The sequence below is a fragment of the Balaenoptera borealis genome (genome assembly GCF_965194805.1).
Source record: "Balaenoptera borealis genome assembly, chromosome: 8".
In the NCBI taxonomy this organism is placed as follows: Eukaryota; Metazoa; Chordata; class Mammalia; order Artiodactyla; family Balaenopteridae; genus Balaenoptera; species Balaenoptera borealis.
The window spans coordinates 95,297,261-95,317,556 of NC_138865.1; the positions used below are offsets into that span (position 1 = coordinate 95,297,261).

The following is a 20,296-nucleotide window of genomic DNA, read 5'->3' on the forward strand; positions in this document are numbered from 1 at the left end:
TCCCGTGAAATGTTTCAGAGCTGGGTGGGCACCCATCTGTTTGAAGTGTTTAAGATGATAGGGGTCATGGTGGTACTGAATAAATGAGCTCCAGAGACTTTTCTAAACTTTGAGAAAACAGTAGGCTATAAGAGTATGATCTACTAGTGCAAGAAGGGACATTTTTAGTGCTATCACACACATTCGGCAGTTGTAAGCTCAGTGCTCTGCTAGAGATGAAGCCATAGCTGGCACCAAGATGATGGAGTCGACTCACACCTTTCGTTTTGTCTCCTGTATTTTATTTATCATTGCTTTCTGCAAATGAAGTTCCTTTTCCCATACACATAGGATTAAGCCCACACTTTTATAGCCTTGTTGGAGAAGGTACAGTGGATAACTGGGGGGAGGCCCAATAAAGAGAGCCCAGATGTTGAAGACGTGTTTCAATCCCCAGCAGTGTAACTGTTTGGCAAGCTCAGTGAAAGCTCTGAGTCTCAGTTTTCTTCTTCAGTAAGTGAAGAAAAATATACCTGTCCTCACAGGCTTTAGGTTAGGATGAAATAGAATGCAGATAAATCAGCTCTTCCAGTGTCTAACTCTTGGCAGACACCTAGTAAGTGTTATCGCTCTCCCTCCACCGCATTTTATATTTTTATAAAGAACTCCCTATGTTTTTACTCTAAGATAACAGAGCTATGACAAAGAAAATTCAAAAGGTAGTTCTACAAATGAATCTATTTTCTCTAAAAAATAAATGTAATGTAAGATACTGAAGATTTTGGAAAACCAAGACAAGAACAAAACATCACCCATGATCTCACCATGCTAACATAACACTTTTGTTACCGGCCAAACGGCAATTCCTCTGTCCTTGACCTCCGGAAGGAGAGAACTCAGTCGAGAGACATAGAGCAGTTTTAAGCAGCAGAAGTTTTATTAAGCAAAGCGAGAATATACTCCCAAGAGAGAGAAGGGGAGCAGGCCGTCCGGAAACCAGAAGCAGCCCCCAACGGGCGTAGGGCTGGTTTTTCAGAGTGGTGGAAAGTCCCTCCTTGTGTCTTGCGTCATTTGACTGCCGAGGTGATTGACAGCTTTAGGTTATATGACTTTTCTCTTTGTGCGCAGGCGCTTACCCACAAGCACCCAAGCGAAACCCCGGGGGAACTTGGGCAAAAACCGCAATGCTAATTTATTATAAATACGGCATAATGAACCCCGGGTTTTACTCTGAGGCACCTTTTAGGTCTTGGTGGGCCTGTGTCAACCTGTGCTGGCGGGTTCGTCTTGTTTGGTCTCGATAAGGCTGGAATCCTAGCGGTCCGTGACTGCAAAAGGGGAAGATCTCTGGGCATGTTCTGATCACCCGTTTCCAGGTCGGGGAGGGAAAGATGACCCCGTCCAGGACAGGGCGAGGAGCCGCTCATGTCTAACTACCTACCACTTTCATTAAAATACTTATCATTAGCTTTGAGAAAAAGTTTGCAGTATTTCACTTCAATTAATGTCTGATAAGCTCCAAACCTCATATGTAAAATGGGGCTAATAAGAGTATCTGTAGTGGGACTTCCGTGGTGACGCAGTGGTTAAGAATCCGCCTGCCAATGCAGAGGACACGGGTTTGAGCCCTGGTCTGGGAAGATCCCACAGGCCACGGAGCAACTAAGCCCATGCACCACAACTACTGAGCCTGTGTTCTAGAGCCCACGAGCCACAACTACTGAGCCCGCATGCTGCAACTACTGAAGCCTGCGCACCTAGAGCCCGTGCTCTGCAGCAGGAGAAGCCACCGCAGTGAGAAGCCCGCACACCGCAACGAAGAGTAGCTCCCACTTACCGCAACTACAGAAAGCCCATGCGCAGCAACAAAGACCCAACGCAGCCCCCAAAATAAATTTAATTAATTAAACAAATTTAAAAAACAAAAGAGTATCTGTAGTGCCTGTTACCATGAGGATGAAGAGAGTGTACAGTGCTCTAAGCATGTGTTCAGTGAGTGGTGAATCTTATTCTATAGTACTGTCCACAGTTAATTTCTTTTACATTTTTATAATGTGCAGCAGTTAAATTTTTTATTTTCTCTTGTCAGTTCTGTTTAACTTTTCTTTCATGGTTTCTTACTTGGCTTTTATACTTAGAAAAGTTTTCCCCACCTCAAGATTAAATAATTATTCTAGCATTTTTTCTTATAGTCCTTTAGAGATTCCCCCTTTTTATCTTTTTTTTTTTTTTAAGTTTTATTTATTGATTGATTGCTTGATTGCTATGTTGGGTCTTCGTTTCTGTGCTAGGGCTTTCTCTAGTTGCGGCAAGCGGGGGCCACTCTTCACCGCGGTGCGCGGGCCTCTCACTATCATGGCCTCTCTTGTTGCGGAGCACAGGCTCCAGACGCGCAGGCTCAGTAGTTGTGGCTCACGGGTCTAGTTGCTCCGCGGCATGTGGGATCTTCCCAGACCAGGGCTCGAACCCGTGTCCCCTGCATTAGCAGGCAGATTCTCAACCACTGCGCCACCAGGGAAGCCCCTCCCCCTTTTTAAAAGGGGGGAAAAAAAAAACCCATTTTAGTTTATCTGGGATTTAATCAGTTGTCCCAGGACCAGTTAGTGATTAATCTATCCTTTCTTCTGCTGTGAAATGTCAATTTGATCGTGTATTAAACTCTTACATATCATACTTGAGTCTGTCTTTGGGCTTTCATTTCTGATATATTCTTCTACTGGCACTGTTTGTTTTTAATTTTAAAAATTTTTTGAAGTATAATTGATGTGCAATATTATATGTTACAGGTGTACAGTGCTGGAATATTTAATTATACTTCATTATATATCTCAAGTATCCTGTGATGCAAATCTCTCATTCTTATTTTTCAGAGATTTCTTGTCAAGTCACCTGTTTATTCTCTGAGGTTATCTTTAGAGTATTCAATAGAGTACAGTGAAAACATAATACTAATTATAATGCCAGCTGACACTTACTGAGCCCTTACCATGTGCCATGCACTGTGGCTCACACTTCACATGCAGAGTCTCTCAGTTGGAGTTCTGTTTTGTGTAGTACTCTCTGGAAATGGTTAACAATGAGTTAGTTAATGTCCCTTTGCATCATTTTCCTCCTATCCTTTCTTCTGCTGTCTACTCCTGATGTCAGCTTGCAACCCACAGTCAAAAGCCTGGAGCAGGACTGGACAACACAAACCCCTGCAGGGCCGGTTGAAGTCCGTTACATCACTTCTGTAAGTGAGTGCAGCAGCCAGGGTCTAAAGCAATAGGGAGCAGTAGAGAGTGGTCAACTGGAGAGCTCATTTTCCATCCAAAGAGGGCCATCACTACTTAGCTCTGGGATACTGTTTGCCATGTGAGAATTTATAGACAGTTTGTAACTCTTCCAGTTTTCTAAGAGAAGCCAGAATTCTGGATGTTTGCATTTTATCTCCTGCTATTAAAATGTTGACAACTAATAAAAAAAAGAATAACTCTGAGTGAGCCAAAGCAAACACTGTGTTGTCTTTGGGCCCCACAATGTCAGTTGCCCATAGGCCACCAGTTTGTTGCCACTGCCTTAGAGGATGTAGAGGATAATAGAGAGGGGTGTTTACGTGGAGGCAGGGTAGACCAGAGTCATTGTGCAGCACACTATGAAATTCCATAATCCCAAACCATGCTTCAATGCTAAACAATGTGGAAAATACAGCTGGCTTCAAAAAAAGAGCTTTAGATTTTTAAAATAAGCTATTAACTATTTACAGCATAGGTGCTAGAGTTTTGCAGATAAACAGAGTGAACTGTGAACTGCTCTTTGTTTCTGCAGGTGCTTATCTTAATGTGACAGGAAAGTGATGGTACATCTAATCTAACCTATAGAATTCACTTTAGGTAGAAAGATTGTTACAACTAGAATCTGTTACATTTGGGCATTGGATTACTCAGGCCTTGATTTACTTTGACTCCACTTGAAGATAGTACATTTAACACTGGAGGGTATCTGCTCTCTGGCTGATAAGCTCTTAAGATTATAAAGCTTTTCTCTACATAATATGAGTGGGAGTTATTTTTTGAGCACCTACTTTAATCCTTGATAGTATACAAAGTGATTCATATATATTATCACTTTCTCTACACAACTCTGTAAGGAAGGCACATTTCCTCTGTTATACATGAGAAAATTGAGCCTGGTACCTTGTGGTAGATCACATGACCTAGAGGTGGAAGAAGTTTCTAATCTAAGTTTACCTAGATCTTACCATGACAATGCACAGCTTCCTACAGTTGACCCTTGAACAACATAGTTTTAAATTGTGTGGGTCCATCACAGATGAACTTCTCGCCCACCTGGCGAGAGGGATTTAATTTTAAAGGGAGGAGGAGTGAGGCTAATGATGGGGAGGCACATGCATTAGTCTACCAGGCAAGGGGCAGGGCTTTTTCGAGGGAGTGGGGTGCCACCCCCTTTTTATCCTGTTTTGGTTCTTAATGTACAGTTCTGGCATGGGTAGGTGTGTCGTTTAATATGCTAATATAGTAAAATCAACATAGAATGAAAAACAAATTGTGTGGGTCCACTTATACGCAAATTTTTAAAAATAAATACTACAGTACTACACAATCCACTGTTGGTTGAATCCACGGATGCTGGAACCACAGAAAACATAGACTATAAAGTTATATGTGGATCTTTGACTGTGAGGGGGAGTTGGCACCCCAGCCCCTGCGTTGATCAAGGGTCAACTGTATATACATTTTTGTGAAACTTAAAAGAAAACTAAAGTATAGTTTATTATAGAGAATATGCGAACATCTCAAACTTTCATGTTTCATGCTGTAAACTAAGATAAGTGATGGTTTTAAAGACAGTCTATTTAAATTAAGATTTGCAACATATTTTTAATTCTTATGCCCCTTAAAAAAATATTTGCAACCAAACTGAGTGAAATATATGGTATAGATTGGACTTTGTGCCCCCTCCATCCCTCACTCAAAATAAGAAAGGGATCATTTTACTTACCATTTCTCTTATTTAATGTATAATGATCCACAAAGTTGTACATAACTGTTCCCCTTTTCCTACCATTGCTTTCTAGCTTGCCCCTATTAAGTGAGTTATTATGTAAAGATTTTAAACTTTAAGAGAATTTCTAGGTCCTTCAGTGAACAAAAGAAAGAAAGTGTAAAAATGTAGAAGCTGTTGTCTGACCGGTGGCCAGGCAGGCCTGCGTTACCTGCCCGGCGATCCTCTGCCCTAACATATTTTCTTCCACATGACCAGTACTTTTTCACAAAAATGCACACACCAGGGACCACTTGGACTAACAGGCATCCTTTTAAAAAGATTCCTGGATGGTGATCATCTTTTATCTTGCTTCTGAGAATTGAATAGTCTCTAAGCCTGTGTCCTACCTGAGCAGATGTTGTGCACAGGCTAAATGTTAATCATCATGCCTGTCTGTGGGCAGTTTAGCTCAAGATCAGGAAGGCTGTCTGGGAAGCAGGTGGGTGGGCTCTAAAAATCTTAACTAAGTGGTCTGCAGAAAGCTCAGAGAACAGTTATTAGGCAAAGCTACAAAGGACTGAGAATCTCTTGAGAACCTTAGCATGAATCCTTTAGACTAAGAGGTATAGAAGCAGAGGGAAATTTCAATGGCCTGCTATGATCTTTAGCACATTGTTCTTCCTGAAGAGGTCATCTTGACCTTTGTGTATCACATGCATGTCATCTTCCTGCCTTGAGAGAGGGAAAACGTTTATAAAATATCCACCTACTTTTTTCAGTTAGGTTGAATATAAAGGAGTTGCATAGATCTGTAGGAATATTGCCAAGAAGGCTAAATTTCTATGAGCATATCCAACCCTGGAACTGAGGAGTGGAGAAAAGAAATCATTGCTGCCTCCTTTCATGTCTACAAATAGCCTTTTGCTCTAAAAGTAGATGGAATGGGTGGAGCTGGGTGGGGAAGAGAAGAAAGAAGCAGCAGAGGAAGAATAATAATTGTCAAATGAACTGAAGCTTCTGAAAATTAATGAGAGCAAAAAAAAACTTTTGTAGTTTACTTTGGAAGTGTTGGGTCTGCTCCTAGACTCAGCTGGTCTGATGATAACAGAGAAGAGAGATTGGAGGTGTGTGGATCCTCTCTTGCTTCTGTCTCTTCTTTCAAGGAAAGTTATGTTCAAACTGGAAAGGGGAGAACAACATAGTTAAGAGTTGTTGGTCCTCACTGACGGGGGTGGGATTTAAGACAACATCTAGTTGATTTAAATGGGTCATCCAATATCCTTGATTCTAGACATTATAGTGATGCTTTTTTATATCAGCATTAATAATATATATAGTTAATATGGTAGGGTATTTCCCTCTGAAAACCTTTTATTAAATAACTGGCTTATTAGCCCCTGGATCATATCTTAGAATAGGGGAAATAAGGTTTTTCTCTTCAGGGAAATTGTATCTCAGATCACCAAGGACGTTTGTCAATTGTTGAACTGAAGAATTATAGTAAAAATTGCTACAAGTCTGGAAGTTGTGGAAAAAGGTACTAATAGACTGGAAATGAGCAAATGTGGTTTGTATTTCGAAAGGGATGAGAAGGTGGGTTCCATAGCCTGTAAGTGAGGTTGGTATTGATTCTTGGCGTTACTCTAGAGCTGGGGTCAGCAAAGTTTTTCTGCAAAGGACCAGATAGTGAATATTTTTGGCGTTGTGGGCCATATAGTCCCTGCCACAATTGCTCAGTTCTGCCATCATAACATGAAAACAGCCAAAACAGTTTGTAAACAAATGAACATGGCTGTTTTCCAATAAAACTTATGTACAGAAGTACAGATTTAGCCCACAGGTGGTAGTTTGAAAACGTCTGCTCTAGAATAAATTGTTAAATAGGGTTTTTTCGTGAGTACATAGGGAACTGGTGAGAACTGGGAACTAATCTGGGTTCTTTGAGAATAGATCAGGCTTGGGAAGTTCTTTATCATTTTTCAGCCGAGTTACTGTTATACAAGATTAGAAGTATAGTTTATTTCGATGTCATGAGGCCTTTGGCAGAATGTTTCAAAAGAAGCTTTGTAGAAGATGAAAAAATGTGAAGCACTGCAGTTAGGTGCCTGCTGTCTTTTAACTGATAGAAAGCACTGGCAGATGACAGTATAAGTGAGCAAGCAGCAAATGAATGCTACCAGGACAATTTAATAGTATGATTTCCTTAAAATGTTGTATATATTAGCTTTCAAGATAAGAAGACCTGCAAACATGATATAGTAGTATATTGTGATGTTATGCCAATTTGTATGATGGAATTTCATATATCACAATCATACTATATTTCTCAAAGAGCAACATAATTTCTTGCTGCTCCATTACTGAAAAAAGTTTATGAACCACAAGTAGTGACCTACTCAGTACAGTACTCTCTCCTTGGCCCTGAAAAGTTCTGCATTTTTAACCAATAAAATTAAGCATATAATGGCAAATTAAATTTTTGATAACTCAAACCTCATCTTCATACCAGGTTCTTAGTAACTAACAAGCGTACAGTTGGAACATTCATAAATTAAAGACCATCTCTCCTGGGCTCAATATTTAAAACTTTTCAGACAACACAGTGTAAAGTAAGCCCTTCGTGTCCTGCAGTGTTTCAGCAACTTCCATATTTTGGACTCACCAATAATTTCTTAAGTCAGCACAAAGCCAAAAATTCCTCAGGACCGTAAGTTTTTGGGTTTTTTTTGTCAGAAGGAAATTATTATTAGAATGATGAAAAATACCAAATCCATAAATCATTAAATGTGTATACCTAAATATATACATCACTGTATTTTTTTTCACATTTTTTTTTATTCAAACAGAAAGTCACAAAAATTATAATCACCCTCATCAGTTCACTCAGTCCAATGTAATACATTTTTTTTTCATCTTGATCTTTTGTTAGCACTTTTATGAATTCATCAGTTTTCCATTAGATTTCTGAAAATGCTAATTCATTCAGTTCAGCAATACAGTTATCAGAAACCTGTACTTGTCAGAGTCTTTTCCATGAATTCCTTGAAGATGAAACCCTTTTATAGGAACATTTTTGCAAAAGCATCAAAGTACACCCAGAACTGTCTGTAAATGACAAAAGACTTAAAAATGACCACGGTTAAAGATTTGATGAAAGTTCATAATAATGCAATTGACAAGGAAATTTAGTTATTTCTGAGGTATACATTTTAAAGTAATAACTAGAATTATGACTTATAACATTATACCAGAACATATAAGATTTTTTAGGAATCTCATGTAATGTCTGAAACATTTATATTAACATCTTTCCATACAAATAACCCAAACAAAGTTTAGTATTAGTTTTTTGGGGTATTTTTGAATTTTTGAATTTTATTTAATTTATTTTTTTATACAGCAGGTTCTTATTAGTCATCAAGTTTATACACATCAGTGTATACACGTCAATCCCAATTGCCCAATTCAGCACACCACCATCCCCACCCCACCGTGGCTTCCCCCCTTGGTGTCCATACATTTGTTCTCTACATCTGTGTCTCAACTTCTGCCCTGCAAACCGGTTCATCTGTACCATTTTTCTAGGTTCCACATACATGCGTTAATATCTGATATTTGTTTTTCTCTTTCTGACTTACTTCACTCTGTATGACAGTCTCTAGATCCATCCACGTCTCAACAAATGACTCAATTTCGTTCCTTTTTATGGCTGAGTAATATTCCATTGTATATATGTACCACAACTCCTTTATGCATTCGTCTGTAGGTGGGCATTTAGGTTGCTTCCATTACCTGGCTATTGTAAATAGTGCTGCAATGAACATTGGGGTGCACATGTCTTTTTGAATTATGGTTTTCTCTGGGTATATGCCCAGTAGTGGGATTGCTGGATCATATGGTAATTCTATTTTTAGTTTTTTAAGGAACCTCCGTACTGTTCTGCATAGTGGCTGTATCAATTTACATTCCCACCAACAGTGCAAGAGGGTTCCCTTTTCTCCACACCCTCTCCAGCATTTGTTGTTTGTAGATTTTCTGATGATGCCCATTCTAACTGGTGTGAGGTGATACCTCATTGTAGTTTTGATTTGCATTTCTCTAGTAATTAGTGATGTTGAGCAGCTTTTCATGTGCTTCTTGGCCATCTGTATGTCTTCTTTGGAGAAATGTCTATTTAGGTCATCTGCCCATTTTGGATTGGGTTGTTTCTTTAATATTGAGCTGCATGAGCTGTTTATATATTTTGGAGATTAATCCTTTGTCCGTTGATTTGTTTGCAAATATTTTCTCCCATTCTGAGGGTTGTCTTCTGGTCTTGTTTATGGTTTCCTTTGCTGTGCAAAAGCTTTTAAGTTTCATTAGGTCCCATTTGTTTATTTTTCTTTTTATTTCCATTACTCTAGGAGGTGGATCAAAAAAGATCTTACTGTGATTTATGTCAAAGAGTGTTCTTTCTATGTTTACCTCTAAGAGTTTTATAGTGTCCGGTCTTACATTTAGGTCTCAAATCCATTTTGAGTTTATTTTTGTGTATGGTGTTAGGAAGTGTTCTAATTTCATTCTTTTACATGTAGCTGTCCAGTTTTCCCAGCACCACTTATTGAAGAGACTGTCTTTTCTCCATTGTATATCCTTGCCTCCTTTCTCATAGATTAGTTGACCATAGGTGCGTGGGTTTATCTCTGGGCTTTCTATCTTGTTCCATTGATCTGTGTTTCTGTTTTTGTGCCAGTACCATATTGTCTTGATTACTGTAGCTTTGTAGTATAGTCTGAAGTCAGGGAGTCTGATTCCTCCAGCTCCTTTTTTTTCCCTCAAGACTGCTTTGGCTATTCGGGGTCTTCTGTGTCTCCATACGAATTTTAAGATTTTTTGTTCTAGTTCCGTAAAAAATGCCATTGGTAATTTGATAGGGATTACATTGAATCTGTAGATTGCTTTGGGTAGTATAGTCATTTTCACAATATTGATTCTTCCAATCCAAGAACATGGTCTATCTCTCCATCTGTTGGTATCATCTTTAATTTCTTTCATCAGTGTCTTATAGTTTCTGCATACAGGTCTTTTGTTTCCCTAGGTAGGTTTATTCCTAGGTATTTTTTTCTTTTTGTTGCAATGGTAAATGGGAGTGTTTCCTTAATTTCTCTTTCAGATTTTTCATCCTTAGTGTATAGGAATGCAAGAGATTTCTGTGCAGTAACTTTATAACCTACAACTTTACCAAATTCATTGATTAGCTCTAGTAGTTTTCTTGTGGCATCTTTAGGATTCTCTATGTATAGTATCATGTCATCTGCAAACAGTGACAGTTTTACTTGTTCATTTCCAATTTGTATTCCTTTTATTTCTTTTTCTCCTCTGATTGCCGTGGCTAGGACTTCCAAAACTATGTTGAATAATAGTGGTGAAAGTGGACATCCTTGTCTTGTTCCTGATCTTAGAGGAAATGCTTTCAGTTTTTCACCATTGAGAATGATGTTTGCTGTGGGTTTGTCGTATATGGCCTTTATTATGTTGAGGTAGGTTCCCTCTATGCCCACTTTCTGGAGAGTTTTTATCATAAATGGGTGTTGAATTTTGTCAAAAGATTTTTCTGCATCTACTGAGATGATCATGTGGTTTTTCTTCTTCAGTTTGTTAATATGGTGTATCACATTGATTGATTTGCATATATTTAAGAATGCTTGCATCTCTGGAATAAATCCCACTTGATCATGGTGTATGATCTTTTTAATGTGTTGTTGGATTCTGTTTGCTAGTATTTTGTTGAGGATTTTTGCTTCTATATTCATCAGTGATATTGGTCTGTAATTTTCTTTTTTTTTTTTTGTAGTATCTTTGTCTGGTTTTGGTAGCAGGGTGATGGTGGCCTCATAGAATGAGTTTGGGAGTGTTCCTTCCTCTGCAATTTTTTGGAAGAGTTTGAGAAGGATGGGTGTTAGCTATTCTCTAAATGTTTGGTAGAATTCACCTGTGAAGCCATCTGGTCCTGGACTTTTGTTTGTTGGAAGATTTTTAATCACAGTTTCAATTTCATTACTTGTGATTGGTCTGTTCATATTTTCTATTTCTTCCTGGTTCAGTCTTGGAAGGTTATACCTTTTTAAGAATTTGTCCATTTCTTCCAGATTGTCCATTTTGTTGGCACAGTGTTGCTTATAGTAGTCTCTAAGGATGCTTTGTATTTCTGCCATGTCTGTTATAACTTCTCCATTTTCATTTCTAATTTTATTGATTTGAGTCCTCTCCCTCTTTTTCTTGATGAGTCTGGCTAATGATTTATCAATTTTGTTTATCTTCTCAAAGAACCAGCTTTTAGTTTTATTGATCTTTGCTATTGTTTTCTTTGTTTCTCTTTCATTTATTTCTGCTCTGATCTTTATGATTTCTTTCCTTCTGCTAACTTTGGGTTTTGTTTGTTCTTCTTTCTCTAGTTCCTTTAGGTGTAAGGTTAGATTGCTTATTTGAGATTTTTCTTGTTTCTTGAGGTAGGCTTGTATAGCTATAAACTTCCCTCTTAGAACTGCTTTTGCTGCATCCCATAGGTTTTGGATCGTCGTGTTTTCATTGTCATTTGTCTCTAGGTATTTTTTGATTTCCTCTTTGATTTCTTCAGTGATCTCTTGGTTATTTAGTAACGTATTGTTTAGCTTCCATGTGTTTGTGTTTTTTACGTTTTTTTCCCTGTAATTGATTTCTAATCTCATAGCATTGTGGTCAGAAAAGATGCTTGATATGATTTCAATTTTTTTTAATTTACTGAGGCTTGATTTGTGACCCAAGATGTGATCTATCCTGGAGAATGTTCCGTGCGCACTTAAGAAGAAAGTGTAATCTGCTGTTTTCGGATGGAATGGCCTATAAATATCAATTAAATCTATCTGGTCTATTGTGTCATTTAAAGCTTCTGTTTCCTTATTTATTTTCATTTTGGATGATCTGTCCATTGGTGTAAGTGAGGTGTTAAAGTCCCCCTCTATTATTGTGTTACTGTCGATTTCCTCTTTTATAGCTGTTAGCAGTTGCCTTATGTATTGAGGTGCTCCTATGTTGGGTGCATATATATTTATAATTGTTATATCTTCTTCTTGGATTGATCCCTTGATCATTATGTAGTGTCCGTTCTTGTCTCTTGTAACATTCTTTATTTATTTATTTTTTAAAGAAATTCACGTTCTTTTATTTATTTATTTATTTATTTATTTATGACTGTGTTGAGTCTTCGTTTCTGTGCGAGGGCTCTCTCTAGTTGCGGTAAGTGGGGACCACTCTTCATCGCAGTGCGCGGGCCTCCCACCATCGCAGCCTCTCTTGTTGCTGAGCGCAGGCTCCAGATGCGCAGGCTTAGCAATTGTGGCTCACGGGCTTATTTGCTCCGCGGCATGTGGGATCTTCCCCGACCAGGGCTCAAACCCGTGTCCCCCGCACTGGCAGGCAGACTCTCAACCACTGCGCCACCAGGGAAGCTCCACATTTGAAGTCTATTTTATCTGATATGAGTATTGCTACTCCAGCTTTCTTTTGATTTCCATTTGCATGGAATATTTTTTTCCATCCCCTCACTTTCAGTGTGTATGTGTCCCTAGGTCTGAAGTGGGTCTCTTGTAGACAGCATATATATGGGTCTTGTTTTTGTATCCATTCAGCAAGCCTGTGTCTTTTGGTTGGAGCATTTGATCGATTCACATTTAGGGTAATTATCGATATGTATTTTCCTATTACCATTTTCTTAATTGTTTTCGTAGGTCCTTTTCTTCTCTTGTGTTTCCCACTTAGAGAAGTTCCTTTAGCATTTGTTGTAGAGCTGGTTTGGTGGTGCTGAATTCTCTTAGCTTTTTCTTGTCTGTAAAGCTTTTGATTTCTCCTTCGAATCTGAATGAGATCCTTGCTGGGTAGAGTAATCTTGGTTGTAGGTTCTTCCCTTTCATCACTTTAATTATATCATACCACTCCCTTCAGGCTTGTAGAGTTTCTGCTGAGAAATCAGCTGTTAACCTTATGGGAGTTCCCTTGTATATTATTTGTCGTTTTTCCCTTGCTGCTTTTAATAATTTTTCTTTGTCTTTAATTTTTGCCAATTTGATTACTATGTGTCTTGGTGTGTTTCTCCTTGGGTTTATCCTGTCTGGGACTCGCTGCACTTCCTGGACTTGGGTGGCTATTTCCTTTCCCATGTTAGGGAAGTTTTTGACTATAATCTCTTCAAATATTTTCTCTGGTCCTTTCTCTCTCTCTTCTCCTTCTGGGACCCCTATAATGAGAATGTTGTTGCGTTTAATGTTGTTCCAGAGGTCTCTTAGGCTGTCTTCATTTCTTTTCATTCTTTTTTCTTTATTCTGTTCCACAGCAGTGAATTCCACCATTCTGTCTTCCAGGTCACTTATCCGTTCTTCTGCCTCAGTTATTCTGCTATTGATTCCTTTTAGTGTAGTTTTCGTTTCAGTTATTGTATTGTTCATCTCTGTTTGTTTGTTCTTTAATTCTTCTAGGTCTTTGTTAAACATTTCTTGCATCTTCTCGATCTTTGCCTCCGTTCTTTTTCCGAGGTCGTGGATCATCTTCACTATCATTATTCTGAATTCTTTTTGTGGAAGGTTGCCTATCTCCACTTCATTTAGTTGTTTTTCTGGAGTTTTATCTTGTTCCTTCATCTGGTACATAGCCCTCTGCCTTTTCATCTTGTCTGTCTTTCTGTGAATGTGGTTTTTGTTCCACAGGCCGCAGGATTGTAGTTCTTCTTGCTTCTGCTGTCTGCAGTCTGGTGGATGAGGCTATTTAAGAGGCTTGTGTAAGTTTCCTGATGTGAGGGACTGGTGGTGGGTAGAACTGACTGTTGCTCTGGTGGGCAGAGCTCAGTAAAACTTTAATCCTCTTGACTCTTGTTGGGTGGGGCTGGGTTCCCTCCCTCTTAGTTAGAACTGTAAGTTTTAGTTACAAAGTCCATATACGTTCCCTTCTAAGACTCAGGCATATTTCATGTTATGTTACTTATTCACATTTCCCAGAAAATGCCAATGCTGTTCTAGAATGCAATGTAAAAAAGAAGGAAAAAAGTCAGAGTGGTCAAAGAAAACATGGGGCAGCAGAAGCAGGTATGACTTAATAAAAGTATGTCAGCTGGGGACTCAGTACTACAAGGGACAGAAAGCCAACTCAGTCTGGCCTAAAAAAGAGCAAGAGTGAGAAGGGGGTGGGGGAGAGAGGAGAAGGGAGAGATTCTTAGCTATTTATTAGCTTCAATAACTAAGAAGTCCAGAATCTGGCTAGTTCCTAATCATGCAAACATTGTCACCCAATGCGAGTACCTGTTTCTCTCTCTGTTCTGACTCCCATTATGTTGGCAAAACAGCTATGGCAAATTCGTACCCTCACACCTTGGTGTCCAGAAAAATGAGAGAGCTGCTCTGTCAGGAGCACCTATGGAAGAGAAAGGAAACATCTTTTTTTTCCCCTGGAAGCCCCAGGGAACATCTTTTACTTTCATAGGCTCTGATTAGTTTATGTACCAATCCCTGAATCAGTCGTTGTAGGTAGAACATGTTGATTGGCTTACATCAACCAAGGCCCACCCCAAGAGCTGGAGATAGTGTCAGTCTCACTCAGACTCCAAGAGAATGGTGAAGGTCTGTTTTCTTAAAGGGGATTTAGGATCCTGCCCCAGGAGGGAGGGGTATAAGATCGGCAACAAACAGCAATCTATTGCAAGAACTATGAGGTAAGACAGCATAGAAGAAAGTACCAAGGAGGACGTGTTCCAGTTAAAGCAGCACAGCAGTCTGATGCCTTTATGTGTGTGTGTGTGTGTGTGTGTGTGTGTGTGTGTGTAGCTTTTAAAGCATCACTGAAGTGGTAATAATGCATCACTGATATGCATGGTAATGAACCCAAGATATCTAGGAAAGTTTAAATTATGGTTTGATTTGCTAATATATGGAAGAAGTTAATGGATATTGGAAAGGTTTATGTGTGTTTTAGTAAATATCAGTGTTTTTAAAGGACCTAAACTAGGCCAAATGAGAAGCTCTCATTACCATATCAGGTTTTTTTTTAATGTCTCATATTTCCTTGTGCTTAATCTAAATCTGTACCTCACCAAAGCCATGGGTTTAACTGTGAAATATTTTTACAAGCTATGCTTTAACTATGTTTGGTTTAAATCTTAAAGATTACATTTACTGATGAAAAATTGTTTTTGCTTTTGTCCAGAATGCATACACAGCCACGGCTATCAACAGCACCAACTTCTGCACCTCAGCGAAGGATGCCTTTGTCATTCTCGTGGAGAATGCTTTGCGAGTAGCTGCCATCAACACAGTGGGGGATTTCATGTTATTCCTAGGCAAGGTAATAAGACCAAGTATATTATCTGAGACAGACAGTAAATTTTTGCATATGCATATAGTTGCTCTTTAATTTCAAAAATATATGTAGCCCACAAAAAAACTAAAAGTCACATAATATAAAGCAAGCACTTACAAAACCCTTAATATGTGTCAGGCACTGTTCTAAGTACTTTTCATGTATTGTGCTCATTTAATCCTCATAATAAGTTTGTAAAGGAAGTACTATTATTATCTTCATGTTTCAGATGGGGAAACTGAGGCACGGAGCAGTTAAGTAATTTGCCCATTACATATTTTGAATTAAGAAACAGTCTGTGTAGTGGTTAGGGGCAGTGCATCTGCAGCCTGACTGCCTGGATTTAAATCCTGGCCTGACTAGCTGTGTGACCTGAGGCAGGGTATATAACCACTCTGTGCCTCAGTTTGTCCATTTGTGAAATTGAGGTAATAATAGTGCCAAACCCCTAGAACTGTGAGGGTTAGACTGATTAATAACGTGTAGGGTACCTAAGATAGTGCTTGACACATTGCAAGTTCTTGATGAATATTAGCAGTCATCGTTACTATATATAAACCCCTAAAATAGAGATGTTAGGGAATGAGACCTAACTGTCCTCAAAAGTGTTTTTCTATTCTGTGCTATTAAAATCTGCAAAATATTAGATAACATAATAATTGAGGACTCACTTTATCTTTGTATCTATATTTCAAACCATAACATACTCAGAAAATTTGAAAAATTGAGTTAAGAAAACGGCACCACCACTATAACCTAATAACTTATTTTTATATTCCCTCCCAGTGTTTTTTCACAGGCTTATATTTCTATAGTATAACAATCCTGGTATACATAGCTATTTGTTCTGCTATTTTCACTTCATATTCTATCTATACATTTTTTGTATTACTTTGATAATCTTCATAATTACTCATTATCATGATGGCCACTATTCCATCAAATGCTATTCTCTTACTGCTGAACACTTAAGTTACTCCAACCACTGTGCCTTTAAAATGTTTTTGAAAGGGAATTAAATATTTGATGTAGAAAGGCATTGATTAGCACTGTGTAACGTAGTTTTAAGTTCTCAGGCAATTGTCATCTAAAAAGAATTATAAAACCATACAGATAGTTATTTTGAAAATTTGTAATTAAACGTACATTATGACTCCTGGATTTGCTTTTGTCACGTTTTAACAGTAAGAGGAAATTTTTTATAGTAAAAATTGAATGAGTTAATTCATGTTAACGAATGAGTACAGGTCTGACCCTGTCACTAACCATTGCTATTATTTATGTGCTATGTGACTAACTCAGGAAGGCTTCAGATTTTTTGTTCATTTTTTATGTATTTATAATTGACCCCTACTGCTAAGAAAGATATGAAGCAACTTAAAATAAAAACATATATATATGCAGAGCAATTAAAATAAAAGAGAAATAAGAAGACATATAAAGAATAACGGAGAAAATTATACCAAGTGGCAACATTTGATCACGATGATGATTTTAGTAACTCTGATTGAGACACTTGCTGGGTACCATGTACTGAGGGCAGTGCTTTATGTGAAGTGTTATATTTGGTCCTCCCCTGTAAGGAGACCTACTACTATTATCTTCATTTTACAGAAAAGGAAACCAAAGTTTAGAGAGCTAAGTAGGTTGTCCAAATTTAGAAAACTCGAATGTGGCAGAGCTGGAGTTCAGACTCAGATCTGTCTGACTTCAAAGTTTTTAATCACTATGTGCTATAATTGCCTCAACTGACATTAATTTTGTCCCTGGGCCTTTTTTTTTTTTTTTTCCCCTAAAGCCTTTTGATTCTGATGGTGGTAAACTACTGGAGATAATTCTAAATACAGCATTACTTATAGTAGTGACTAATTGTAAACAATCTACTGCCTAACAATAAAGGTTGGAAATAATAATCAACAGACTATTCACCTCTTAAACCCTGTTTTTTTATTTTATTTTTTTAACTTTTTAAATTTTTTTTGGCCACGCCATGTGGCTTGTAGGATCTTAGTTTCCCAACCAGGGATTGAACCCGGGCCCATGGCAGTGAAAGCGCCAAGTCCTAACCACTGGACCACCAAGGAATTCCCTAAACCATGTTTTTTATTGAGTTTATAATGTGATAATGTGTATAATAAGTGGAAAAGCTGAGTAAAACTACTAGACCATCACAGAACCATTTAAAAATGTGTGTAAAAATGTGCATAAGAAAGAGAAAGAAAGTTAATATCTCAAAATGTTTTTAATAACGATTGTTTCGGGATATTGAAAATATGAGTGATTCCAAACACCTCTCCCCAGTTTATCATATAATGGTAAAGTTTCTATGATATGATAGAAACTTTGATAAAGTTGATAAACTTTATGATATGATAAAGTTTCTATATTAAGTATGCATTTCTCTTATAATGGAAAAATATATACATGATAAAATACAGTGTTTTAAAATTGGCTTTGAGTTTTTCAGCAACCTAACGACCTGTCAAAATTTTTTCTTTAGGTTTATCATAACCTTTTAGTCATTCAACAAATATTTATAGAGTACCTACTGGTAATGTACTAGGGGCTATTCTGGGTGCTGCTTATATACTAGTCAATAAAGAGAATTTAAAATCTGGTAGAAAAGGAAGTTTTGTATCCCTTTTTTCACTTCGTGTTATATTATGAGCATGTCTCATTTTATTAAAAATGGTTATATAGTTGTTGTATCATTTATTTAACAAAGCCTCCGGGATTTTTTTGTTTTTTTTACAGTTGAACTTTTCTCAATTTTTTACTATTATAAAGTGAAACTTTTGTATACCAGTTCTTGCCCACATTAATACTTATTTCCTGAGGCCAGAATCCTAGAAGTGGAGTTAATGAGTTCAAATACATAATAGGATTTTTGATACGTATTTCCAAGTTGCTTTCCAGAAAAATATAATTTTGAATAACATAATATTTCTAATGTTGTAAAAAAAGACTTTTAAAACCATAAAAGGTAAACACTTTTTAAATTGAGAAATCAAAAAAGGAGAAAGATAAGAGGAAAAAATAACTTCTGGGTTTCCAACATACTAAGATAAATTCTTGTTTTCCTTTTCCAAAAATATAGTTCTGATCACAGGATACAATAAATCTTTTAAAGAGTTTCTTTCATTACAATTAATGAAATTAATGTCTACTAGTATGCAGAAATAGTTTTTGATCAGATAGTTCAACTAGGTAGATCATAATAAACATTATGAAAGTGTCAGGAACAAACTACTAGTACATGGAACAACTTGGATGAATCTTGAGGGAATTATGCTGAGTGAAAAATGCCAGTCCCAGAAGATTAAGTGCTGTATGATTCCATTTATATAACATTCTTGAAATGACAATATTTTATCAATAGAAATGGAGACCATATATGTGGTCACCCAGTTAGTGATAGGGGAGGGGGGAAGTAGGGATATCTATAAAAGGTTAAAGCGAAGGATGCTTGTGGTGATGGAAATGTTCTGTATCTTTGTCGTATCAGTACGAATATCTGGGTTGTGACTTTGTACTATAATTTTGCATGGTGTTACCATTGAAGGGAACTGGGTAATGGGTACATGGAATCGTTCTGTTACTTTTTATAACTGCACGTGAATTCATAATATCTCAAAATTTAAAATTTAATTTTCAAAACCTTGATTTTAGAAAGAAAACAAAAGACAGTGTCTTGTATTCCATTTCTATGAAGCCCCAATGATTTTATGGAATGGTAAATTAGATTTGGAAGAGACCTTAGCTCCTCTAGTTTAGTGGCTTGTGACCTATGATCATTGGCCTACAGGGTCCTCAAAGATTAAGAATAGTGATTTAGAAGCTTTTTAAATATTTTTAAGTCTAATAGATATTGCATTTTAAGTCTAATAAATATTGCATACTGCATATTTATTGCCAATAAAACTATACCAAAAAAATCCCCCAAATCTTGTTTCTTTGCTTCTGTTTGAAGTTATTTTACCTCTATTTGATAATACTTTTTATGACAATTAGATGTTCTAGCTGATAATTTAATCTGGCTTCAATTATTAAAAAAATATGAGTTATTTGTTGATGCTATTTTGTTGGTAAACAAAATCTTTCAAAATATGGGTTCAATGGGGGAAAAGGGCATCATAAATGCAAGATTTATGATGACAAAAAAAAAAAGAAAGAAAGAAGCTAAGTTTGCCAGTCACTATGTTAAATGCTTTCAGAATGCTTATTTTAACAATTACGAGATGTATGTCCTATTGTGTCTCTCTTAAAGATGGAAAAACAGTCTCAGAAAAGTTAAGTGAACTTGCTTAGAGTCACGAAACTAAGAAGGTCTAACTCTGATTCAGTCCTACATCTTTCTGACTCCAAAACCAGCATCCTTTTCTTCCTGCTTCTCACATCCTACTCTGTGTATGAATCTCTTCTACTGCATCACAAATAATTTATCCTTTATAACAAGAGTGTCTAAACCTTTAAAATCAAACATCCTATTACCAAAAAATAATTTGAGCACATTTCCCCAATATATTTACATTTATTTATTAATGACATATGTATAGCTTTCACTAATATATGCTTTATAAAGTGTAAAATTTTAAATGTATGAGAAATACAAATAGAAGTCCCAGGTGATTCTCTTGAACCTTCTCTTGGCTAGGTGTACTCTACCATGGAGATCAGTGATATAGAGCAGTACTCCTTATAGGCTGTGGACTTTCTAAGAATCACCCAGGGGTTCTTTTAAAGTGAATATTGCTGAGCTTCATATTAAATCCAACCAATCAGATTCTCTGGGAGCAGGACCCAGGAATCTGCATTATTCACAAACTCCCCAAGGGATTTCCAGCCCCTCTAATAGTTTGAGAACCACTAATGTATCTTCTGCTTGAATGAGTGCATGATACCCTTTCCTTATATTGGGGAGTAATTATTACATTTCTTTGACTTTTTAAGGTAAATGTCACTAGTTTTTGAA

At 37.2% G+C, this 20,296-nt stretch overlaps 1 protein-coding gene across 6 annotated transcripts in view; it reads left to right on the top strand.

Annotated features, from left to right (window-relative positions):
• The window catches only part of SLC44A1 (solute carrier family 44 member 1), a 210,013-nt gene that overhangs the window by 125,514 nt on the left and 64,203 nt on the right, over window positions 1-20,296 (top strand). For all 6 annotated transcript variants that reach the window (XR_014247878.1, XR_014247879.1, XM_082403967.1 and 3 more), the window contains exon 13: window positions 15,172-15,309. Coding sequence is in view for 4 of the 6 variants with exons in the window: in XM_082403967.1 (XP_082260093.1) it covers window positions 15,172-15,309 (138 nt within the window). In the remaining 2 variants the exon portion in view is untranslated. The remainder of the gene's footprint in view (window positions 1-15,171; window positions 15,310-20,296) is intronic.